At 43.7% G+C, this 24,627-nt stretch overlaps 2 protein-coding genes across 3 annotated transcripts in view; both read right to left on the reverse strand.

Annotated features, from left to right (window-relative positions):
- The window catches only part of atrn (attractin), a 138,617-nt gene extending 134,711 nt beyond the window's left edge, over positions 1–3,906 (reverse strand). Inside the window, exon 1 of one of the 2 annotated variants that reach the window (XM_084381620.1) lies at positions 3,414–3,906. In XM_084381620.1, coding sequence (XP_084237746.1) covers positions 3,414–3,652 — 239 coding nt within the window. In that variant the 5' untranslated portion in view covers positions 3,653–3,906. The remainder of the gene's footprint in view (positions 1–3,413) is intronic. The other variant, XM_084381619.1, reaches the window with a different exon arrangement.
- Positions 3,907–6,199: 2,293 nt separating this feature from the next.
- eif2ak3 (eukaryotic translation initiation factor 2-alpha kinase 3) overlaps positions 6,200–24,627 on the reverse strand; it is a 33,358-nt gene continuing 14,930 nt past the window's right edge. Inside the window, exons 3-18 of the mRNA XM_084382052.1 lie at positions 19,869–20,063; positions 19,532–19,662; positions 18,850–19,117; positions 18,548–18,713; positions 18,290–18,415; positions 17,870–17,992; positions 17,554–17,783; positions 16,862–16,974; positions 14,708–14,830; positions 14,040–14,189; positions 12,412–12,970; positions 11,892–12,065; positions 11,322–11,495; positions 11,132–11,233; positions 10,305–10,367; positions 6,200–9,260 (exon numbers count right to left, since the gene is read on the reverse strand). Coding sequence (XP_084238178.1) covers positions 9,072–9,260; positions 10,305–10,367; positions 11,132–11,233; positions 11,322–11,495; positions 11,892–12,065; positions 12,412–12,970; positions 14,040–14,189; positions 14,708–14,830; positions 16,862–16,974; positions 17,554–17,783; positions 17,870–17,992; positions 18,290–18,415; positions 18,548–18,713; positions 18,850–19,117; positions 19,532–19,662; positions 19,869–20,063 — 2,886 coding nt within the window. The 3' untranslated portion in view covers positions 6,200–9,071. The remainder of the gene's footprint in view (positions 9,261–10,304; positions 10,368–11,131; positions 11,234–11,321; positions 11,496–11,891; positions 12,066–12,411; positions 12,971–14,039; positions 14,190–14,707; positions 14,831–16,861; positions 16,975–17,553; positions 17,784–17,869; positions 17,993–18,289; positions 18,416–18,547; positions 18,714–18,849; positions 19,118–19,531; positions 19,663–19,868; positions 20,064–24,627) is intronic.

Raw genomic sequence — 24,627 nt, forward strand, 5'->3', positions numbered from 1 at the left:
AATGAATTAGTTGTGATTTTCTGACAATAACAAAAAGGAATCAGTGAAGAAAATAATCATTGATATCAGGCCCTTAAGCTCCACTTGACCCGAGCCCAGGACTTTTCACATGCTGACAACTGTTACCCAGGATGCAGCTGGTGGGCCAGTGAGGACTTCCCACAGTGAAGTCAATTAATACTTGAGTGCAACGAGCTCCCAGCGTTTTAAACCGCAAACCAAGACGTGCAGCTCCATCCAGAGAGCACTCAACCCTGCCCCTCTGAAACACTAGAAGCTCAGCGGCCATTCAGCCCTCCATTTTACCTGTCCGGATATGCTGTCGGCCGTGCTAATGTGCACATAGTTCCAGCTTCCCCTCTCCTTGACCACCGCTGATTTCAGAGGATGCATAAACACTGCAGGCCTCCGAGCAGCTCTGCTTTATGACCTGGCAGGCTCGCACCGAGCTGAGGCAGCACGACGGTGAATATCAAATTTAAAAGAAAAAGGAACAAAACACCCCGGATCTACTAAAAAACACTTAGCCGAGGCCAGACAATAGAGCACAAGCCTGATGGGACGCATTTTAGCCGCACGGACATGCTAGCTCATCACAATATTAAAACAAGATCGGCTTGCTAACAAACCAATGACGAGAGAAAGCAGAAGTGAAACATTACTGACCAAGGAAAACGTGTGAGGAGGAAAGTTTCTAATGTAATGCTTGTTTATGTGATCTTGTCAGTGTGTGCAAAAGGTCACAGTGATATATAAACAAGGCCAAGTGTTAATCGATTAGTTGTCAACTATTAAATAAATCACCAACTGATTTGAGTTGTTTTTGAAGAAAGAAAGGCCAAAACTCTCTGATTCCAGCTTCTTAAACACGAGTATTTTCTGGTTTCTTTCCTCCTCTGTGAAAGTAAACCGAATATCTTTGGGTTGTCCACAAAACAAGACATTTGAGGACACTGAACTGAATTAAATAAGGCTGTCATCAGGTGCTGCGGGACCTGATCACCTCACCACAATATCACTATTCAAGCTCCGGTAATGCGAAGTGACACTCTAATGGGCACGCAGGACGAGAAGCGCGGCGCTGATTGCCTGAAAACTCTTATTAATTGACTTCTGACACCTTTCCCCAACGCATGCCGCATTTGCTATTACAGCGAGCGTGGTGTCACTATCCTTTGTTTGAATTAGGGCGAGCACCTACACAGAAAAAGCTCACACTGATGTGCGCAGGAAGTGTGGTCACCTTCCTCCCACCTCTCAGATGTTTCCACCACAGTTTGACCAGCAGCACTAACCTGCAGTGGATGGCTCGGCTATAAAAGAGAAAAAAAAAAAAAAAAACGCAGGGTGCTTTTCCTTCCACAGGTTTCCAACACTTTGACCCCGAGCTGCTGTTGTTTATGCTGTTAGATAACATGATATGCGAACACTTCAGTGGGTCACACACCTTCCAGTCTCTTGGTTTTAGAGCTACCATGACAGCTCCTGTGTTTCAAAGAGTTGTGCAAAGCTAGACCACACTGAAGAGTGTTACTGACAGGCCTGCAAAACAATAAAAAAGGCTTTTTGTTGGACTGTACGCTTATCTTCGCTCCCTGCAGACTCGTCATCCTCACAAGTACGGACAGGAATCGCCATCATCGTAATCCAGTTGGAAATGAACACCTGGGTATATCTTTATGAAAGCATAGACGGCAAAACAAAAGTGTTTGGAGTGTGGATTAATGCCAAAATGATTAGCCAATATCTAGAACGGTTTTTCACAATCGTTTCATCATTTAAGTAGTTGTTTTGGGAGTAAAAACATCAAACATTCTCCGGCTACAGCTCTTCACAAAGTGGATATTTGCCATCTTTCTCTGTTTTATGTCATTTTAAATAGAACATCTTCGCGTTGAAGGCTGTCAGACAAAACAACAACAATTACCACAACATCTTCTTAGCCTCTGGGAAATTGCATTGAGGGACTCTTCACAATATCTGACATTTTATAACCAACACACTTCAGGAAAAAATGTCAGCATAGATAAAGGAAACAGTGCAAGGCGTTAAGTTTCTCTTGAGTGTTTGAGCTTCACCGTGTAGGAGGACGTATGTGCAGAGTTTGACAATTATTTGGAAAACGGAGGAGAAATCCTGTCCCCTTTATAAGCTGGTTTCCGTTACACAGCCTGTTTTCTAGTATTTCCTCCTTTCATCGGTTATTATCGCTGCCTTAGCTGAAAAGAAAGATGGAACATGACACCGGGCTGCTCAGAACCAGCTAGAGAGTCGGGTGTTGAGCCACACCTTCTGGAGGAATAAACAACCGTAGTCACATCGGATCCAGAGCTGTTACAGGAGCTGGCGGGAAAATGTACTTAACATCAAGAACGTAACTGTTTATAAAGGAGAGGGGGAAAAGAAGAGTCGCTGGTGAGTGCCAAGTTTAGTCAGAGTCGACCTGAACTTAATAACACGGACACACACGTGCCTTTTCTTTTTTAGCGTCATCTTAAGGCTAACGTGCAGTGAAGTAATCTGGCTGTCTGGGCCGGATAAACGCTGCATGAGTAACACGAATGTCCTGCAATCAAACTCGCTTCACTGGTGGTAAACACAACATTACACAACCGCCATTGTTGATGAAAGTCTACCTGACATGACTCAGGCACAGATGTTGACAGATGAGGTAATGTTTTACAGATTGCTTTATGATAAGTTTATCCTCTGACTCGGGAGAAGCGATCACAAAAAAACACTGTTACCTTGAGTAAACTTGCGGATTTCACAATGCTTGGTCGTTTTACAGACATTTTTAGTCCTACATATTATATATTTAACCTATTGGTAGCACAAAACCACCAACATCCAGCATACACATCCATATCCAGTACACACACACTGAGAGTGGACTAGGAGACATCTTGTGTCCAGAAATATTCACATTTTCATATATTCTGGAAGGCAAATGTGACATTTAAAGGATTTTAACGTGGTAATCACACAGTGATGTGTCTGCAGACACCATGCCAGACACACATCAGACATGTGTCGTGCATCACAGTGATGCTGAAACCTGTTCAGGTCTTCATGCAACATATTTTAGGGGGAGTGGATGACAAGATGATGACACTAGGGCTCAATATTGGTCAACATGCATGCCACCAAAATTGCACAACTGCACCATCCAGGACATTTAAAGGCATGCATATATTAACCCAGTAGACACGAGCCCCAGCAGCAGTGGTAGTAGCCTGGTAGTAGTGATAGTAGACAGGTCTTAGACTGCCTCAGGTGTGCTCTGCTCGGTTCCTACTGACAAGCTATGAATTAGCAAACACTGGACACAAAGCAGAGCACACAGCCCACCTGACTGATAACAAGCACCTGTATTATCCAGCACCCTGTGTGTGTGTGTGTGTTCACCGTACCTGAATCTCCCTCCGCAGTGCTGGCATTGGTCCCCAACCCAGCCGGGGAAGCACACACAGTTGCCAGTGGCCGTGTTGCACTGGCCGTTCATGCACGGTTTGTCGCACTCCTTCGCCTCGGTGGTGCCGGGCAGCCCGGAGAGCAGCCCGGCGACCGAGAGCAGGAGAGCGGTCGTCAGCATCAGCAGGCTCCGGCCCCGGCCAGAGCCCGAGCAGGCCCGCCGTGTCGCCCCGTACATTCTCTCACAAAAGATGGCTGCTTCGAGGCAGGCGCTCCGCTGCTTTCGGAGGATAGCGACTCAACGGGCTGTCCGCCGGTACTGGTTCCGTTCGTCCGGACCCGAGGTTACGGTCTCCCCCTTGGCTGCGGGTGACGGTTCAGTGTCTTCGTTCACGGCTGAGTCTTCAGCTGGTTAATGGTTTACATCTTTCCCGTGGTTCCGTTTCCCAGCGCCGCACCGAGCCGCATATTGACATCCAGAAGTGACGTGATGGTTACAGGAAATGCGCAACGGGGAGGCGAGGAGCAGCAGAGCAGGGCTTTAAACTCTTATTTTGAAAACACAGCGGAAGTCCCGCCCCCCGACAGAAAGCATGTTATCTGCTTTATAAGAGCTTATTTTATAGTATTTTCTACTTTTATTGCATTTATTAGTATGAATCTGAAGACCTTTTTATGTTGACAGAAATAAACATTGTATTTTATCAGCATTTAAACTATCTGTAACGTTTTATAATAAGGGTAGCCTGCAAATACACAAACAAAAAGCGTGTTATCTTCTTCATATGAGCATATTTTATGGTATTTTCTGCTTTTATTGCATTTATAGCTGTGAATCTGAATACCTGTTTATATTAACAGAAATAAACATTATATGTTATCAGCATTTAAACTACAAATACAAATTCTTTGTAGAAGCATATTTTCTACTTTTAGATATATTCTCTAAAGGAAGATGAAACATGATATTAAGCAAATGAACTGCCTATAAAACATAATATTAAACTATCTGTAACATTTTGTAATAAGGGTAAACTGCAAATACAAATACAAATAGCATTTTATCTTCTTTATAATAGCATATTTGATAGTATTTTCTACTTTAATTGTTTATTCTCATGAGATATTCTCTAAAGGAAGATGAAACATAATATTAAGCAAATAAACTGCCTATAAAACCATCTGAAGACCTTTTTATATTAACAGAAATAAACATATTAAACTATCTGTAACATTTACAATAGGATAGCCTGCAAATACAAAAACAAATAGCATGTTTTCTTCTTTATAAAAGCATATTTTTTTTCTATTTTCTTATTCTCATGGGATATCCTGTAAAGAAAGATGAAACATGATTCAAACTCTAATATTTACAATATTAATGAGGTAATAATACAAACTCATAAATATGTATTTTTTTCCATAACTGAATAAACAAGCTGTTCTCAGAAGAAAATAAGCTCCCAGAAGACTGTTTGGAGCCAGGAAGGTGGCAGGGTCCGCCACATATAATACTTTAAAGTCAGTTTGTTAAGTCATGAAAATAAAGTTTGTTCAGGCATAAAAATCTGTCATGAAGATCTCTTCCCCAAAACTACATAGTGCACCTTAAAGTGCAGTTTTGCGGTACTTGTACTGTACTTGAGTATTTCCGTTTTTGTTACTTTTACTTCACTGTATGAAAGCTTTCATAATCACAAGCAAGCAACAGTGAGCAAATTAATGCATACGTTGTCAACTCAATGACAAGGGTGCAAACTGCATCGGCTGATCAACACCCTGAGATGTGCTCGTATGAAGAGGAAGAGGAAAGAGAAATACTTGGCTCTCAAGAGATAAGCAAAGTGCACGTTCCTTTGCGTCAAAGCCTCTGCTCATCTACGAGCACCCGCACAGGTGATTTTGAGCTATTTTCCATCATTCTCAGGACCTCTTCTCAGGACTGCGTATGTGCAGGATGTGCTTCATTAACATGCAGAGAGCGACATGCACATAATTCATGCCACCATCCATCCAAGCAGAGGTCTCACCAGCCAGAATCACTGAACACACCTGTGCGGGCGTGCAGGGCCTTTGATAAATGTGATTTACATGTATAACAGGTGTGCTCTCCTGCACTGAATTTAATGTGGATGAGAAAAAAAAAAGATTCATCATTCAAAATATGACTGTGTGGTATTTTTGTAGCAGTTCCTGGAATCACACGGTATTCAGGTTTATTATAAGTACCCAAAAAGGGATTTAATTACAGCAATTTGAGTAACTGTAATTAGTTGAATGTACCCTTTGCTACGATAACCTAATTTCCCTTTTGGGATTGATAAAGTTATTTATCCATCTATCTATCCATAAATATACATATATATGTATAACAATGGGATATATATGTATAATTTGCACATCTCTTACTTTGCTAATTAATTAATTTACATTTCAATACCTTTAAAGATGACAGTACTTTCAAACATAAGCCTGTATTAACTTATGTCAGTGTAATATGTAATTAAAATTTAGTTACAAGGTGATAAATATTGTCCTAACACTGTTTAAAACACAAAACCCTACAATGTTAACATATTAGATTAAATCGTTACATATGCGATATATCAGACTACTGTGTTTTTATAAAAAAAAAATAGAAAAAATGTAATGTGAATTGTTACTATAGCAGGTGTTTAAAGAAAGATATATGCCTGTTTTCACATAAGTCTTTGCCTAATGATGATCAGGTGATAATCATGATCCGTCCCCCAGCACCGCCCCACAGACTGCACACCAAGGACACCAAACTGTACAAACGGTATAGAACAGTTTATTAAATTTTAGACTTGTAAGAAGTCATCATATTCCAACGCGCTCGCTCGCATGAAGCGCATTCATAATAACACCAACCCAAAAAAAGGATTGATCACGTCATCAAAACATAAATAAAAAGCAAATAAACATATTTACAATTCAACATGGACAGAGGATGGGGGGGGGGGGGGGGTTTGTGCACAAGAACACGTAACTACATCTCCAGACAGAGTCGTCAGAGATCGAGAAGAGGAGGAGAGGGAGGGGTCTGACTTTTTAAATTGATCTATCCTCAGGAACAGATACCTGGACGGCAGGAGTGTGAGGAGTGTGAACACAATTGAACAAAGCATGAATGAACTACTGTATAATCACATTTTCTTAGTTTTGAGTGAAAAGAAGGAAATCTGAAGAACCTCAGATAATACACTATTGTCAGTAATGCTGTTGTCAGTGTTAACGGCATGAAGCTGAAGCTATTTACTACTGTCAGGTGACTGAAGTTGTGAAAGCGTCCTCCTTATCTGCTGTTAATCATCCACGAACAAGTCTTTATATCAGAACTCGGTCAGGAATGGACTTCTGAAAAAAGGAGGACAAAAAAGTTTCCAGATCTTTTCAGCTAATTTTGTAAGAAAGAAGGATTCGTCCTGGATTTTGTTTTTGACTTCCTTTGAAATATCAAAACATTAATTCTACAAAAAAGGTGTTGAATTGTCGACAAAGGAACTCGGAGCAACCGCGCCGACGTACTGTCGTTCACAAAGCAACTTTTTGCCTGAATTTCGGCGTCGAGTTTTCACATTTTTCCGCCCTAACTTGAGGACGTGTCATTATAGAACAAAAAACTCTCCAGTTTCCACCTTCATCGTGGTGGGAGTACAGTCCGTTTTCAAACACTGAAGAGAGAAAAATGATCATTTTACAACAAGAGTGACTCATCTTCAGTGGGCCGAGTGGACGGATGAACGAAACATCAGTTTGACTTCCGGTTATGAGACACAGTCGAGACTTAACAGTAATCAAAAAACCCTGCAGAATAATCAAAAAACTGCACTTATTATTAAAAAAAAAAAGAGAGAGAGAGGATTCCTAGAAAAGTACAATCATTGAAAGCACATTACAATTAGCAGTTTGTGTGTGTGTAGTTAAAGACGGGTCATGTGACTTTCCCAGCACTTCTTATGTACATAAAACAATGCTCATGTGGATCACATGACCGGCATCAGGTCCAGGTCCCCAGTAAGACGATGCAGAGGGGATAAAAACTGTTTCACCTTCTCGACTAAATGCTATTTCTCCTGCAGACCTCAGTATTTGGGTTTTTGTTCTGCTTCAGTGGAAACACCAGCTGGATGTAGCACAGTTCCAAAAAAATGTGAGGCGAGTTATCGGTTACAGAGAAGTACACTTTTCTGACTTTCAAAATGGCACTCTGGTTCTCTTCTGGTGCTCAGGAGCAGGGCAAACCCCTTCCAACATGTGAAAACAAACACTGGGAATAATTTCAAACAGCTAGAAGAGGTGACCACCATCATCATCTGTCTCTGGAGGTCACACCGTAACATTCAGCTATCCATTAATGGCAGAGATCGTCTCCTCTCCCTCAAGTATATCACACTATCTTACAGTCGCCTCATGAAAAAGCCATTTACAAGCAATGGCGCCTTACAATATGTACAGGATTGATCAAACATATCTTCTTGATTATTAAAGAAAAAAAAAAAGATATAAACAGATTTTTCCCTTCAATTATGTACACAGAGCAAAGAGGAGGTGTTGGAAAATGATTGAGCACCTCGTTGTGTAAATTTACACACAGAAAAACTGCTTCCAAGTACTGGCTTTAAGATTACAAACTCTCACTCACCCCTTCACTTTCCTATCAGGTACATGCAAAAAAGACAGGAGCCCAGAGGCTCAGCATTCATTCAGAGGGGGGCCACAGACCCCTTTTCTAAAGGCAAATCATATCTGATGAACTGGATTCATAAACTCTTCTCTACGCAATACATCACCTTCTCTTATTTAAAAAAAACACATAGGAAAACAAGATGGTCTTTTTTGGTCTCCCAAATCAGGCATATTGGGTGTCGAAACACCAGTTAGTGCTCGTACCAGTGATCAGTACTCGTCACTAGTCGATAGGATGATCAAGCATCAAAGGCCCCTTTGGAGTGTCCTCTTGGTTTTGATACCTGAGGTGTAGTGTGGGTGAGTGAACACTGGCTGAATGTGAGCAAGCAGCGTGTTGTGACCAGACCGGCGTCAAAAAAAAAAAAAAAAATCACATCTGAAACGGTTCTCGGCGGCCTCTTAATGATCTCAGAGTACCAGATGATTGAGTTTGTTGATTACGACAATCACAGGTTTAACATTTTCAAAAATCAATTCTAATGTTCTGTGGGTAACAGCTCGGTCCACGCTGAGCTGACTGGCTGCAGTAAAACGCTGCCCATCTGGTGCTCGGAGCCATTTAAAATAACCACTAAGAATTATTTGCAAGTAGCACTTGAGCCAAGTCTGGTCGTGAACATTACAGAACGGCTGTCGCTTTTTAAAAGACTCTTTCACTTGTAAGTGTGATTAAAATTGGGAACGTGGGCAGCATAATGGTGTGCAAATATGTAACGGCATGTGTGATTGCCAAGAAGAGGAAGTGTGCGGGACTCGGTCTCGCTGCTCTAAAGCCACAGAGATCAATTTCCGCACATTTGTCATACTAGGCCTTTAAAGTGATGCTGTCTGAGGCAGTGTGTGATGGCAGGGGGGGCTGAGGTGTTTCTCTCAGGCGGCAAGACCAGCAGGGGGATGAAAGGGAAACAGGATGGGGGGGGTTTATATATTGCGTCATGTGATTTTCAGGTAGATGAGGACTGGCGCGACGGACGGCCCATGGACGAGGCGCTGTAGGTGCGGGAGCGCTGCCTCACGGCCAGTCGGCAGGTCAGCTCCAGCTCCAGCTCCTGGAAGAGGGGAGTCCCGATGATCTCGGCCGCCTCGGGACGCTCGCTCGGGCTCCACGACAGCATGCTGTGCACCATACTCAGCTTAAAACACACAGAAAAACAGGACAGTGATGTCTTTCAGAAAAGCATCGCGCTGCAGCATCTTCTGCTAATGTTGTCATCCATTAGTTCAACTCAGTCGCTCGGCTTAACGCTCATGTTACAAAGCAGAACCAGCACCAATCGCAGACACTAAAGGAGAAAATACAAATCTTTTTCTGCACTGATCGATTTAGAGATTTTCTTTTTCGAGACTAGTGGAAGAAAACTGTTTAGTTCAGATTTCTGTTCTGAGCACTGACGTCAGAAAACGTGCAAAACAAAAAATAACTCGGGAAGCTTCAGTGATATTTATTAGTTTAAAATTGTAGCCATGTCTTCCCTCAAAACACTCACATGACCTATATAATTAAATTCAGTTACATGTATGCACACGATGTTCAGGACATCTTAAAATAGGACTGTTCACAACTAGTAAAGTGGGATACTTGGATGACAGCGTGAGGGGATTTCCCGTGTTGGAGAATCACAGATTATGTTTTGGGATTATGTTAATCTCATTACAAAGTGAACAGGTAAACAAGGCGGTGTAACCAACCCGGCAGCGAACAGGCCGGCAGGTGGCTGGTGTCTATGAGGAGTGGAAGTAACAAAAATTAAATCAAATTAAATCAAATCAGTTGATAATGTAATCACTCTACTTTTCATTTCTTGTCCATTTCTATCCCTCAATTTTTCAATTTACATGAATTTTCATCGCCCCCATTTTTATTAAAATACATTTTTGTCACTTCCACCCCTCATTGCTTGTATTTACCTTAATTTTACAATTCAGTGTGTAAAATTATGATATTTAACTTGATATTTTTGTTGATTTGGGAGCTAAATATTCAACTACACGTCCTCAGTGGATTATTTTAGCAGGTTTGACTCACATAGTGAATCATTTTGTTGTGGACAGACTACATAACAGCTCTGGATGGATGTGTCCCATTTTTTTTTTGCTTGTTCTCAGGATAAACAACTGTCTGGGTTCGGACGTAGTTTGAGTTCACAGCCACTAGGTGGCAGCAGACAGCCACTCACCTCCTGCACGTTGTTTTTGGAGAAAACCTCTGGGAAGCGCAGCGCTCTCACCTCTGTCAGCGTCTGGAAGAAAAGGGATGTAAACACCTGTGAGTGGAGCCGTGCTAATGGGCTTATCAGGCCCTTTGTTACGGAGACAAAGACGTTATTGTCGACAGCACCACACAAGGGCAAAGAGCATCGACTATTTAAACTGACTCTAGTGATCATTCACATGACAATAGCGATTATGTAGCACTGTTTCCCCAACAGAGTTTTCACAATAGACAAAACAGAGCGATTGTCTGAATGAGAGAGCAGACAGAAAGATACACCTCGTCATTAGGAAGTCTCTCTTTTCATCAGCTTAACCAAAGCGCAGCAGCAGCAGAGATCCTGACTGAAGCCACAGTCAGATCAAATCATCTCCATTTTAACTTCATCACGGGTGAAGATTTTAATACATTATGACTTTTTAATAGTTCGGGTTGAGTAGATTTGGCTCGTAACATAAATTAATTCTCAAAACACACCTCTTTAATCTTGCTTTTGTGTAATGAATCTCCATCACTCCCAATCTGCCTTTAATTATTTTGCTCTGCTTAAAAAAAGCCTTTTGTTTTTACCGATGTTTTGATTTATGCTTCATAAACCAATTTGGGACTTACACTAAAAACACTGTATTATAAACAAACAGTGTCCAAACTGATTATAACTATCAAGTGCAAGGCAGCTTACAGAGTATTTTTGTGGGTGTTTAACAATCCTTTTGGAGTCTAATTAAAAAGGAGAGAGGAACCAAAGTAAACTGAGCACATGATTATGTGCTCATGTGTTTGCTGACTCACCCTGATTCTCTCCATCTGGGTCCTGAAAGGATACAGCAGCTCAAACAGGATTAGACCCAGAGAGTAAATGTCCACTTTGTGAGAGTACGAGTTTCCAGAGAGCTGTCAGGACAGAAAGGAAAGGATCGAATATGAGATATAAAGTCCATATTTTGGAATTTGTAGTTTCAGTTTATGTCGTTCTGCTCACCTGCTCTGGGCTCATGTAGAGCTTGGTGCCGACCTGGCCCGTGTGTCGGGTCAGAAGCGGGGCGGGCGTCAGGGCGCTCGGCTCGTCCTCGTCCTCCTCTTGGTCCATGGCCGTCACCAGGCCGAAGTCTCCCACCTTCACCACATCATCCATGGTGAAGAAGATGTTCGAGGGCTGGGGGAGCGATGGTGACATGTATGTTACGTGACATGTAGCAAACATTAAGCACATGAAGGCAGACATCTTTACTAGAGCACGTACAGACAATAGATCACATCATATAAAGAGATTGAACCAACACCAGGCAGCTTTGCACCTTGGCAGGAATAATTTGTGTTTCTTTGAGTAAGTGCAGCTTTTCCTTTCCATGAAATGCAAAGGAGATCTTGCAGGAAACTAACAAGCTGCTTTATCTGTGAGCCTGGTTAACACTTCTAACTGTAGCTGCAGTCAGAAAAGCAGCGTCAGGGTTGTTTTCTAACACTAATTTTCACTGGTAAACACACTGGAAGGCTCACTTTTATCTTTTATTTGCCTGTACAGAGGACAGTATGTAGTGTGCGTGCTCACCTTGAGGTCCCTGTGCATGAGCCCTTTGCTGTGCAGGAAGTCGACCGCCTCTGCGATCTGGAGGAAGATATCCAGACACTGGTTGTGCTCCCTCTGCTCCGGGAGGCAGCGCTGAGCCATCCAGTCCTTCAGGTTCTCCTTCCGACAGAGCTGCATCTGGATGTACAGATACACCTGGAGACAGGAGCAGGTTCAAAACATTATGATTCACGTTAATATCTGCAGCTATTGTCGATAAAGTTATTTTCCCTGAATTATAGATGTGTCTTTGGGAGGCAAAAGGGTAATATTTTGTTTTTATAAATAAATACTGGTTAAATAATGAATATTCTCAGTATTTCATTGTTTTTAAATTACACTATATACTTTTGAGCTAAAGAGGACAAAAACCTTTATCTTGTAAACCTGCACCTTTAACAACAAACCTTAAGTACAACAGAAAGGACTACATCAACAAGGTGAGATAAGACTGGATTTACAAACAGTTAATATCAGCTGATTCAGTGAATGATTGACTGACCTTGGGAGACGGTTGGACCCGCTGGGTTGGAGGAGTTGTGGGCAGAGCCAGAGTAAGTGAGGTTGGTCTGGGGGGAGTGGAAGAGGATGGGGGGAGAGATTCCTGTTGTCTGGTGTGCGAGGAAGACGAGCTGTTCTTCTCCGTCACCGTGCCTGGACTGGCCGCGCTGGAAGCAGAGTCTGTGTCTGCATCGGCATCCCGGTCGCAGCCCGAGTCCTCGAACACGATGTCGAAGGAAGAAGAGGTGCAGTCGCTGGGACCGCGTGGAGGACAGAGCTCGAAGGAGTGGTGGGTGTCTGAGGCGTCAGGGTCCGCCTGGCTGTCCCTCTCAGACATGAGGCTGTCGTGGCCCAGCAGCGGGTGGAAGGACAGGTCGCCCATGTCAACGCCGAACCCTACAGAACCACCTGCGCTGCTGGTGAGAAGGGCCTGGGCGTCGACAGAGGACTCCAGAGAGTCTCCTCCAGGCCCAGAGACGGGTGACACAGAGCTGGACACGGGAACTTTAACCGACAGCGCCTCCATGTGGTCGAGGAAGCTCATTGGCCAGTCGGTGGTACTGAAAGAGGGACAGGAGAGTTGTTGCTGACAGACCGGTAGAGTCACATAACAATGAAATAGGTCATGTGATAATATTAGTCCTGTGCGAATCAGCATCTCTGTGACCTGTGTTTGTATTTTTTCCTGTTGTCAGTCCACTGAACAAGCATGAAATTTGATCACTGCTTATAATATGTTGTGCAGCAGTCAACAGCTGTACTGTGAGATCGGCTGTGTTGACATTCGACGGTGATGACAGAGAAGGTTGGGAACAATTAAAGGTTGTCATATCGAAGTCCAGCCACATAACATCTGTTACTAGATCCAGATGAGCTGCAAATGTGTATTTATACCTCTAACGCGTGGAAAAAGCAGGCAAAACAACTCTAAACTCTATTATTAATGTGGCTGCTGAAGGACAGATGAAACATAGATGTTATGCAGAGCCTTGACTTCATATCCGTGGGATAATGTCAGTAAATTTAAGTGAAATACAGACTTTAATTATCCTGTACAAATGCACAGCATGAAACACAGACATGGAGGCGTAATAATTTGTAAATCACAAGGTCCCCTGGTAATACTAGTCCTGTGCGAATAGGGCTTATGTCAACAATACCGCTAATTATTCAAGATAAATGTGCAAAAAGAAAGTAGTTAGTTTACAAAATACCTCAAATAATCAACAGTGAGCAAACAAACAAAAAAAAAAAAGTCAGGACACCATTTATTGTGCACCAACTTAGTGCACGGGTGCCTCAAAAGAAAAAAGAACGAAAATTGAGTCACTAGATGATGCATGCTGCTACTTTTAGCTCTAATCTGCCCAAGCAACCTAACAGAAAGGAGTAAACACACACCAGACTTTCAGTTAACTGCTGCAAACATGCTCGTGTGAATCCTCCCTCCCCTGGCATTTAAACATCTGTCTTAATCAACCGGTGAGTTGAGGCGAGTCATGTAAAGTCGGCGGTGTAATAAATGTCACAATTCCTCGAGAGAGAGGAGGGTTAAATTTCTTCGCACAGATACCATCCCTGAACAGCAGCATTAGTGCCACGCTCCACCTGCTGCACAGGATAACTCACCTGGCGTCTTTCAGCCACCTCTGGTCCATCTCCTCCTGCCAGCCCTCGGGTGGGCTCTCCTGCCAGGCGTTGAAGTAGCGGATGATCCCCGGGTGCTCCAGCTTGGCCAGAGCCTTCACCTCACGCATCACCTTCTCGCGGGCCAGCTCTCTGGAAAAGAGGGCGTCAGGGTTCAATCCACATTCAGGACAACTGCTTCCACTTTGACAGTTATTTTGTCCAATATGTTCAGGGTCTCAAGACACACTTTGCTGATTATTAGACTTTCTTGCGTTTAGTATTCTGAGTTACATGATTTGTTGTTGACTGAATGCAGATACAACCGGTCCAAGACCAAGTGAGCTCAGTCTTGACACACCGCGGCCTAAATAAGTGCCTCGACAAAAACACCAACACCAACACCAACAAAAACAACTGACTTGTTTGTGAACCGTGTGATGCACAAGTCAACAACAAAAAAAATACAGAGCTCGATCCTCACTTTCATTTTTGGTACATAATGTTTGTACCAAAAACCTCAGCTAAGCCTCTACATATTTTTCTGTGTTTGGACAAGCGGGCTGCAGCTTACGTAACTCAGTCCGACAGCTTTAAAGAAAACAGAGATGAAGGAAGAGCTAATAGCCTCCAGCAAGGAAGTGTGCGGTGCGAGCGGCGAGAGGTGCTACCTGTTGGGCAGACGGATCCTTTTGATGGCGTAGTTGCAGTCGTCCACTTTGTTGCGGGCTTCAAACACAACACCGAACCCCCCGCGGCCAAGGCACTGCACGGGCTCAAAGTCAGTGAGGTACCTGAGGAGAGGACACTCTGGTTGTTATTATGCAAAAGAAGAATCACACCTCCCTCAGCTGTGTGTGAGACAAGTGTTGCTATCAGCTAGACGCCTGGCGATTTCAAAGGCCGGAGATCACACAATCCACCCCGGTCAAGGAGGTTTATTAAGTGATAAAAGGTGATATCAAAAGAAGGAGCCGAATCTGTGTCAAGGCCGGCTGTGGCTGCTGAGCTGGCAGGAATCCAACTCACAGCTTCACTGTGTCATTTAACAGGATGATTACTTTACTGTACAAAAGGCTTTCAACACACCCCTCCTCGTTCCACATGAATACAGTCCCCAGCACAGTTCATCAGGGAGGTCGGACTGGAAGGTGCAGTGAAGCCCTTCCTAAAGCAGTTTTAGGGATCAGTGCCTTGCTCAAGGGCACTTAAGCAGAGATGATTTGATTAACAGGGCCTATTTTAAGGTTTAAAAATGTAATATTCATTCGAAGCGTCTCTATTAATCTGTGTCGTCTAAAAGAAATAAAATCATTTACCGTGCTTCGTAGTGAGATGCCACCAAAATTAAGACCACATTTAAAAAACAACTTTTACATTAAAGGGCCTAAAAAGGAAATTTAAAGTGGTTGTGAAACTGTCTAGTTTTAATTCTGATGCCTCTATTTGACCTACATAAGCAAGCGATAGACATCAGCAAGCAGCATATCAGCATTTCTGTACGATTATTACAGTTATTCTAGAAAGAAAAGTCCTGTTAATAGCTTTAACTTCGTTCTAAGTTACGTTTTCAAACATTTCAAAAGATTTAGACATGGTGAAGTGAGCTCACAGTCTGACAGGACCGACAAAACTACAATCAGACTGAACTGACTGACTTTGAATGCTCGTGGAGGACAGGCATCCATCATTGTCAGTGGAGTCAGACCTGCAGGTTGTGCTTTCGCTCACCTTATCAGAGAGTGAGCGCAGAAGCCTCACAGGTCCCATTAAACTGCCTGCAAGCATTTTGTTTTGTTTTTGTCACATATTAGCGTATTTAACTGTATTCATTATCTATTTTAAGCGAAATATTTATGTATAAATTGGCAGTACACCTGTTGGCTTTTATTCACAGTGACTGAAAATGGGTCTGTATTATTTAACTTAACATATATTACAATATAACATCATTTGTGTGCATATATGCAAGTTATATTTGGTGACATCCCTGCTCAGACTTCTGAGGGGATTAAAGGGGAACTGTGTGGGCACATTTGATTCAGGCCTTGCTTCCTGATCTCTATCTCCCTCCTCTAATGATCCTGACTCATGTTTGCTTCAGCTGCTGCAACAGCCACCAGTTTTATTTTGGGAAACTTCTTCGGCGAAAAGCAATTTGCATGGACTGCAGCAGCAGCAGCAGCAGCTTGAGAGGAAGAGGGGCGGGTGGGGTGGCTTGTCATTTTTAGGGTGGATCAAAAAGAGGAGAATGTGCGAGTGATGACAGGAGGAGAGGAAAAAAATGTGGAGCTTAATCAGATTCTGGCTGGTGTTTGGGGGGGTAGATCCATATTATTCAGCTAACAAATGTAAACATGCAACCTCCATCGATCACACGGCAGGAGGTCGGTGGCAGCCCATAAATTACGGCTACTGATCATATTTGGGATGTCCGAAATAACAAAAAAGACTTCTGACAATGTGCTGACAGTGATGTAAAGTGACACTCCGACCCCGTGGCAGATGCTGCTGGGTATGGTGGGCTCAGCGGGGGCCAAGGTCATTTTCATTTGATGGCAAACAGCTGAGTTATCCAATCATGCACTACTACGAGTCGTATCTCCCATCTCTGCCTTGTCCTATCAAGGCAGGCTGGGAAGACCGGTGGTCACCATGGTAACAGTGCCGAAATCTGTAGCTACACCTTGAAAGGGTGAGACTCGTCTTTCAAGTGTGAGGATAACAATCCCCAGCACAGTGGTAGTGTTACATGAAGTTCTCCTGAGTCATGACAAAAAAAAACATTTATACCGAGCATGTTTCTGCCGCTGTTACAGACTTACCTGGACACGTATTCGCAGGAACGGGTCTCCATGGCAACCGGCTCTTTGGATTCAACAACCTCAAGGTCAAACTTGGAGTCTGTCTGGCACTGTGTCTCCGACTCTTTCCGTTGCTTTGAGGGACAGAAGGGGGACACAGCGAAGAGACAGTGAGGACAATTAGAAGTGTCACATGGATTAAAAAAACATGATTAACTTCTTCTTGCTCTTTTTATGGGGCAGAAAATGTTTTTCAAGCTCTTTTGTGACAAGACATACCGATAAAAATCAATGCACTTATGTTAAAATAACTGGGAAGAATCACCATTTTTATCTTGCTTTAAAAATACAGAATTTACAGGGTCAATTCCTGGTTTGAGGCCTTGTTGTTTTGGCCTCAAATCGTCTTTTAGGTCACTAAAAAACCGTCTAAAGTGCTGGTTTCAGGCACATTAGGGCAAAAAGGTTCCTAACTTCTGGGTTTACTTTCTGGTTTTGCGACTTACTTAATATGCCTCGCCCACAAGGTCCTGTCAGGCCCATAGACTTCACACTTACATCACAGATTTATTGAATTACATTCAACTTGAGCAAAGTTTCACAAGTATAAAACAGTTTTACATGCTTTTTGGGTAGTTGTTGCATGCAGTGTCTTTACAAATCAGCAGTCACGGTTAGTATGGTGTTGCTGCAGGCTGTGTCCGTGGTCTTACCCTCACGTAGGCCACAGGGGCAGGGGGGTGGAAGAACTTGCGGACGATGTAGGTGGTGGCGGCGATGCAGAAGACGATGGTGCCGAGGATCTCCTTCCACCAGGGCAGCAGCAGCACGGGGTCCTTTCTCCTGCGGGTCTCTCCACCCGCCCCGTTTCCCTTTATGAGGCTCACGGCGCTGTCACGCTTCTCCCTGTAGCGCTTGCTGTAGGGGAAGTAGTAGCCGTTGTCTATAGAGAGGGGAAGAAGAAATCAGTGAGCAGGGTTTCGTTCATTTTGTCTTTTCCAGCCCGTGTCCACAGTATCAGGTTCTTACCATATGGATACTGGAGGATGGACAGTGCTCCGTTGCTGTATTCATCATGGGAGAACTTGTCGTTATTCAGACACTTGTCGAATTCGTCAGAGCCGACCAGGGCCGGTGTCCGAGATGGGGAATCTGTGTCAAGGACAAGATGAGTAAGTTCTTTGATCTCAGTAGAGAGAGCGATCAAATGAGTCGACATGACTATTGGAGGATAGTCAAACATTAGGGGGAGTAAAGACCGAGGCCAGAGCAAAAAGGGAGCAAGCCCAAAAGGTTATTGATTAATTCAAATGTTTCTTAAAAACAAGCTACAGTATGACTTTGTGGTTAAAGACACAATAATGAAGTCAGTCTTTGGTCACTGCTCATAAACTAAGTTGCCTTGGTGATTAGACGGGGCACTCGATGCTTAGGGACGTGTGGACTTACGGATTAGAGGCTTCCATTTGACTGTGGGGAGAGGAATTATGTCCTTTTCAGACGCGATAGCTTGAGAAGGGAACTTTTCAGTGATCCTCACAGAGGACTGGAGGTAGAGCTGTCCCTGGAACATCCCTGTAAACCAAGGGCAAAGGGGTTACACATGCACTCGATTCACTGGTACCCATTAGAAGAAATGATGCAGATAGACATTAGAAATGAACACAAACATGCAGCGTGAGCATCTCTGCATGTGTATGAACGTACCGAGGTAAACACTGGACTCCGCAGCTCCTCTGGTCTTCGTCGGATCGTCCTCATCCTCCTCCTCGTCAGTTTTGGCCTGGCTGCTGTAGGCATTGTCGTCAAACAGGGCGATTGGCGTGACTTTGCCTCCACCCACCAGCCAAGCCGAAGCGATGGGTGTGCAGAACTACACAACACAGGTGATAAAGAACGAGTCGATGAAGTTCATTGATTTCCAGACTGAGGGTCATAAAGCACCGCTCTCAAGGGAGTTCAAATAATCCACAGCACTCAAGCTCATAGTGAACTTCATAATATCTCACCTGACGTTCCCAGACCAGCTGTCCATCAGGCTCGGGATTGAAGGCCATGACCTTCCAATCGGGAACAGACACTTTGATGACGAGGTCCAGATGCTGGTTCTGGTTTTTCTGGTCCTCCGTCTGCTCCCTCTCTTTCGGTTCGTCGGCGATGACCCGCACGCTCTCCCTCCAGGTGTCGCCATTCGCAACTTCTCCCTCCAGGAAGTTAATTCCAGACTGCATCTCAGGGAGGAGCTTCAGCTCGAAGTTTCCAACGCTGAAGTTCCACCTAATATAACAGGTGACAATACACGATTGTAAAAAGTACTACAGGTGTAATATTGTGTGTGATGATTACAGTTATCAGGGTCAACCTAAGGCCTGCTGAATACAACTACAGATGGTAGGAAACCGACATTAAATTTAACTTCTTACTTTCTCACATAGAAAAATTGTATAACATCAAATATATTCAGTTAAAATAATCAGTATCGTCAGGTAAAAAAAAGGAGACGTACTAATGTTCTAAGAGGCTGAAAAGTTACCTGACTTTATTTCAAACCACTGACAGAAAGTCAATCGAGTGTCTGCGACGCTTCCTGAAATGCCACACAAGCTACAGTAGCTGCGCCGTGACTCGCGCTGACTGACTGACTGGCTGACTGACAACGACAGATTGATCGACTGATTAAATAAAACTCACTTCTCCATCCCTGATCGGGGCCTGATGGCTCGCACAGTCTTCTGAGTCCTCTGCAGCAGCAGCACGTCTTCGCTCTCCAGCTCGTCTTCCCCCCAGCGACTGCAGCCCACCGCGGAGCAGATGTACCGAAGCTGAGACGAACGAGATGAGGGGGGGAAATTACAAAGAGGGTTATTCTACTGAGTTAATGTGGTGAGGACATGTTTGTGTTGGCCTCTTTCAAAGACATTTGCTATGATAACTTTAACTCACTCTCTCGGTAAAACGCAAGGGGAAAAAATGGCGTTTTATTCTTTATAAAGGATAATGAAAAGTTAGTGGAAGTGGTTTCACCGACCTTGCCAGTGTAGGCCCCCAGGCCATAGGTAGTAAGGGATTTGCCCCCAACCAAGACCGTGTCCTCTCCGATTCGGTAGGACGACTCCAGCAGGGACTCCACGCTGAAAGGCACTGCCTCCATACTCTCCCTGTCCCGGTTCCACTGAAACAAGGCACCGTCCAGTGAAGGGATGACCATCTTATTGCCAAACACCTGCAGGGACAAAGAAATTGGTTTGTTGGAGTTAGTAACGTATATCCCAACAGAAAAAAGGTATTGAAGCTTGTAGTTTATGGGTAAGCCGGGTGCAGGTGGTTCCACAACAGTTTGTGATAATCGATCAATCATTTTAACTCATTTTCCAGACAATATTTGGTGGTTCTAGCATCTTAAATGCAGGGATTTGCTGCTTGTTTTTCCATTTATGACTGTGAATTAGGGGCTTCCAGGTTTTGGACTGTTGGACAGAAGAAGCAATGTGGAGACGTCACTTTGGACTAAATATTTAAACAACTGTCAGATTAACCAAAAATGACTAAATTAAATCAGCATGAAATTGAAGCATTAGTTGCAGCTCTTATCTGAATCAGGCATCAAAGAACAGGGTTTTTTTATGCTGTAAAGATTTAAAGCCACTTAATTTGAGCCATCTGGACTTTATCAATAACATTGACCCACTGTTATGAAATCTTCTGCTTCTGTGCAAGTTTATCTTGATTTGCCTGTTGCCTGCCGCACATTAATAATATAGATGATGCTGTACCGGACCTGGACTCCCTACTAAAGTCGTCTAACAAGCCCGTGATACGCAGAACAGCATGTGAAGTACTGTTGGCACCACTCATTACGACACTTTGCTCCAGTGTCAACGAGCAAAAGAAACGATTCCAAACTTTTATTACTTCTGTCTGATGTAACAGCTTTTAACACACATTAAGCCCTCCTGTAATATCTTTTACAGTTTTGAAAAGTCGTTTTCAGCTCAGACAGACAATCGTTCAAACACAAAAACACTTGCCCACACAGACAACACTGGCCCGACACACATCCACCCACACAGCAGCAGCTTTTAGCCCCCGCACACTTGGACTCAATCCACTGCAGGGCTTGGGACCATTACACAACTAAGAGGCTAAGTAATTAACCTGGATCCTTATAAAAGTGTGCATCCGTGGATAATGTGTGTGCGCGCTGTTAGGTGCTCGCTGTAGGGGGGGCAGCGAGCATGACATCATTGCAAAAACCTGAGCCTAATCCTGATTTAACCTCCTCAGCTTTAGCTCATCAGGGGGTGTGTGGACGGCTGTGTAACGATGACTGAAGTGCTTGAAGAAAACAAAGACCGTCATCGAGAGTTTATTTGGATATCCACGTTGTGACTCACTCTTCAACAGTGACATAACAACAGTTTTGGACCCAATTAGCGAGTTGTTCGTCCTACTTTTATCATTAATGAAAACTTCCAAAAGCGAGAGTGGCCAGTCTCGAACCAGTGACCCGTCAATCACATTGATTTGGAAATCCTATCAGACTCTAAAAAAAGGTCACAGCAGTTGCTTTGTGGTGGATTATAAAAAATGCCAGGAGGGGAGACATGTGTGGCAGAATGATTTACTACAGAGCACAGCCCGGAGCAGAGGTGATGTCATCTTTTTAGATTGGGAGGGGGTGGGGGTGGTTTTAGAGAGAAGATGAGGATAAATTTAGCAAGTGAAAGGAGGAGGGGTTAACAATCTGACCATCACATCACACCATGCTGGAATGGCTGAGGGGGTGCAAAGAGGTTTACAGCAGAGGGGAACTTATTAGAGCCGTGGATGAGTCATCCCGCTCCTGATGCCTTAATCCTTGTCTCTGATCCAGCCCGGTGTTCTGACACCATTTACCCCGGATCTCTTCCCTCAGCTGCTCGTCTTCTTCATCTGCTACAGACACTAATGATCCCACTCCACTGATTTCTACAAACACAAGTTGCCAAAAGTTATGTAAGAGTTTGTATTATCTATACACACCAATCAGCCACAGCATCGAAATGCATCAACCTGGCCTCTAAATTCTGCAGATCTCAATCCGAGCAGGCATCCATTGGACACGCTGCAACCCACAGGACCCCCAGAGATGCCTTTACAGTTTCAGATCCAGTCTGATCCATGGTGGGGCCTCCATGGATCAGACTTTTTTCTGGCACCTACCACAGATGCTTGATCAGATTGGGATTCAAGGAAATCTGATGCCCTAAGCTCTTTATCACATACCATGGGTCATTTCCAAGTGGTTTCTGCTGTGTGGCCGGGGGCCACTAAGCTCTGGGAGTGCCACTGTAAAGGGCGTGGGAGGTCGGGCTACTACGATGTTTGGGTGAGTGCTACTTGCCAAGTGGCATCCGCATGAATACCAGGACCCAAGGTTTCCCAGCACAACATTGCATTGTAACAAGATCCATCCAACCATCCATTTTCTTTTGCTTATCCAGGGTCAGGTCGCAGTGGCAGCAGGCTGAGCAGGGTTTTCCAGACATCCCTCTCCCCAGCAACGCTTTCCAGCTCCTCCAGGGGGATCCCGACGCGTTCCTAGGCCAGATGAGATATGCAATCCCTCCAGCAAGTTCAGGGTCTGCCCGGGGGGTCTCCCCTCAGTTTATCGTGCCTGGAAAACTTCCAGGAAGCATCCTAATGAGATTCTATATCACCTCAGCTGAGTCCTGTAGATGTGAAGGAGCAGCGGCTTTACTCCTTGCTCCTTCAAAGCTCCTAACCCTCATTTCGGCCGCAAGTAAATAAATAAAGGATTCACTCCAGGTCACTCGTGCCCTAAAAGACATTGCCAATACTCACTTCCTCACACCACATAATAACACACCGGTGTTTACGTCACCTGGCTGTTCAATCATTTTCTTCAGTGCAGTTTGAACAGGTGGTAAGTTATCACTTTCAGCACATTTCAGTAAATTATTAACCATCTCTCTGTTGGAACTAACTTCCTGGGGGCTTGACAACCATCACGTCTCGGCACAGCTTAGTTAAAATGGGTCCGTGGAGGTTTTTGTGGCATGTGGGATGACTCACTTTGACATATTGTGACAGCAAGCAAGTCTGTCTATATGGAAGCCATCAAGGAAGGAAGGCACTTAGGGCATAGTGATTAAAAACGGCTGAGACAAGATAAGACTGATGGCTTCAAGGTACTCGGAGCTAAAAGGACTTTACAGGATCGACTTTAATGGCCAGTGGTTGTTCCCTAAAATGACATCGCTTTTTAAAAATAATAACTAGATGCAAAAATCCAGACTTAAATTAACAAAAAATGTAGAAAACAGATGAGAAACTCTAGACTGATTTATGCAGAAGTGATGTTACTTCTACACTTAACCTCATTCATCAGCATACCCCATCCACAGAACAGCTCGATGCTTTTACGTTGTGGTTTAGAAGAAGTGAAATCCAACAATCCTCCTCGCAGTGACACAGATTTTAGGACGTTGGCATCAGACCAGCATAACATTATCTTACATTACTCCTTTCCCACTAGATCCTGATATAATTCATGTCTGCTGGGTACATATACAAATCTCAATCTTTTGAGTATCCATGCCATGAAGCTTTACAAAATTTCCTGCTAGCTATAGCTAAGAAAATGTATTCCATTAAAATGGAAATATGTTGCTCTGCCAATCAGAATTAAGCGATTTAAAAATTTGTAGCTGCTTAGTATTCAAACAACAAACAAGATGGGAGGAAATGGATGTATTTGTCTGAGATATAGTACGATATTATGATCCTAATTATAAAAAACACCCGACATCAAAGCAAATTAAAGGTATCCTTTGATGAACTGTGTATGAAATTATTATGAACTTCCCACCCCCACTCTGTTTTTTAATGTCTTTGTCTCGTCTGTTTGTATTCACCAGTCTTTGTTGTTTTTGAAAGGGATTTGTGTTACGTATTTGTGTTATGTACATGAAAACAAAACGAGAACAGGGCTTGGATATTGCATTTTTGTTTCAACTTTCATGGAATGATACAATTAAAGATTTAAAAAGAGCCCATCACTTAAAAAAATATCCTAAATGATTTAAATACATAAAAACTGACTTCTCAGCATGAACGTGATCTCCTCGTGCCTCCATGAATCTATGAATTCGCAATGCTTATGAATCTTTAAAGAGCTTAAACTCAGACTCATTCAAGTCTTACCCACGCCTTCTTCTAAAAAAAACACCCCACTATCACTCCGATCCCAAAACCATTCAGTTATTTTGAGATATTCATCCGTTGCTGGAGGGCGCCTCCAGCGTACGTCTTCACTGTGTAAGGTCAAACGTAGATTCAGAGATTTGTTTTGCACTTGGTGGTGATAAATTATTCCTTGTTTGTGTTGCTTTAAAAAATATTGTTTCTTAATTCTATTTCAGGAAAGCTGGAGCACTTGATGATTACTCGATAATGGTAATCATGTCAGTGTATTCCCCCCCTGGGAAATGTGGGGGTGGAGGTTCAGAGGGAGCGAGGTGGTGGTGGTGTGGGGGGGTTTGGTTTGTGTGTGTGTGTGTGTGTGTGTGTGTGTGTGTGTGTGTGTGTGTGTGTGTGTGTGTGTGAGCTCCTGCCGACGCTCCAGCAATCCTGTCAAACAGTGTCAGCTCTCACCCGCCGCTCATGTGCCACTGTTGGCCCACAAGGCTAGCGCTCCACTTAAAGGCGGCAGACTGTGTGAGACCGAGCGCTGCTGCTGCTGCTGCTGCTGCTGCTGCTGCTGCTGCTGCTGCTGCTGCTGGTGG

Source organism: Pagrus pagrus (genome assembly GCF_965226575.1).
Source record: "Pagrus pagrus genome assembly, chromosome: 18".
NCBI classification, from domain to species: Eukaryota; Metazoa; Chordata; class Actinopteri; order Spariformes; family Sparidae; genus Pagrus; species Pagrus pagrus.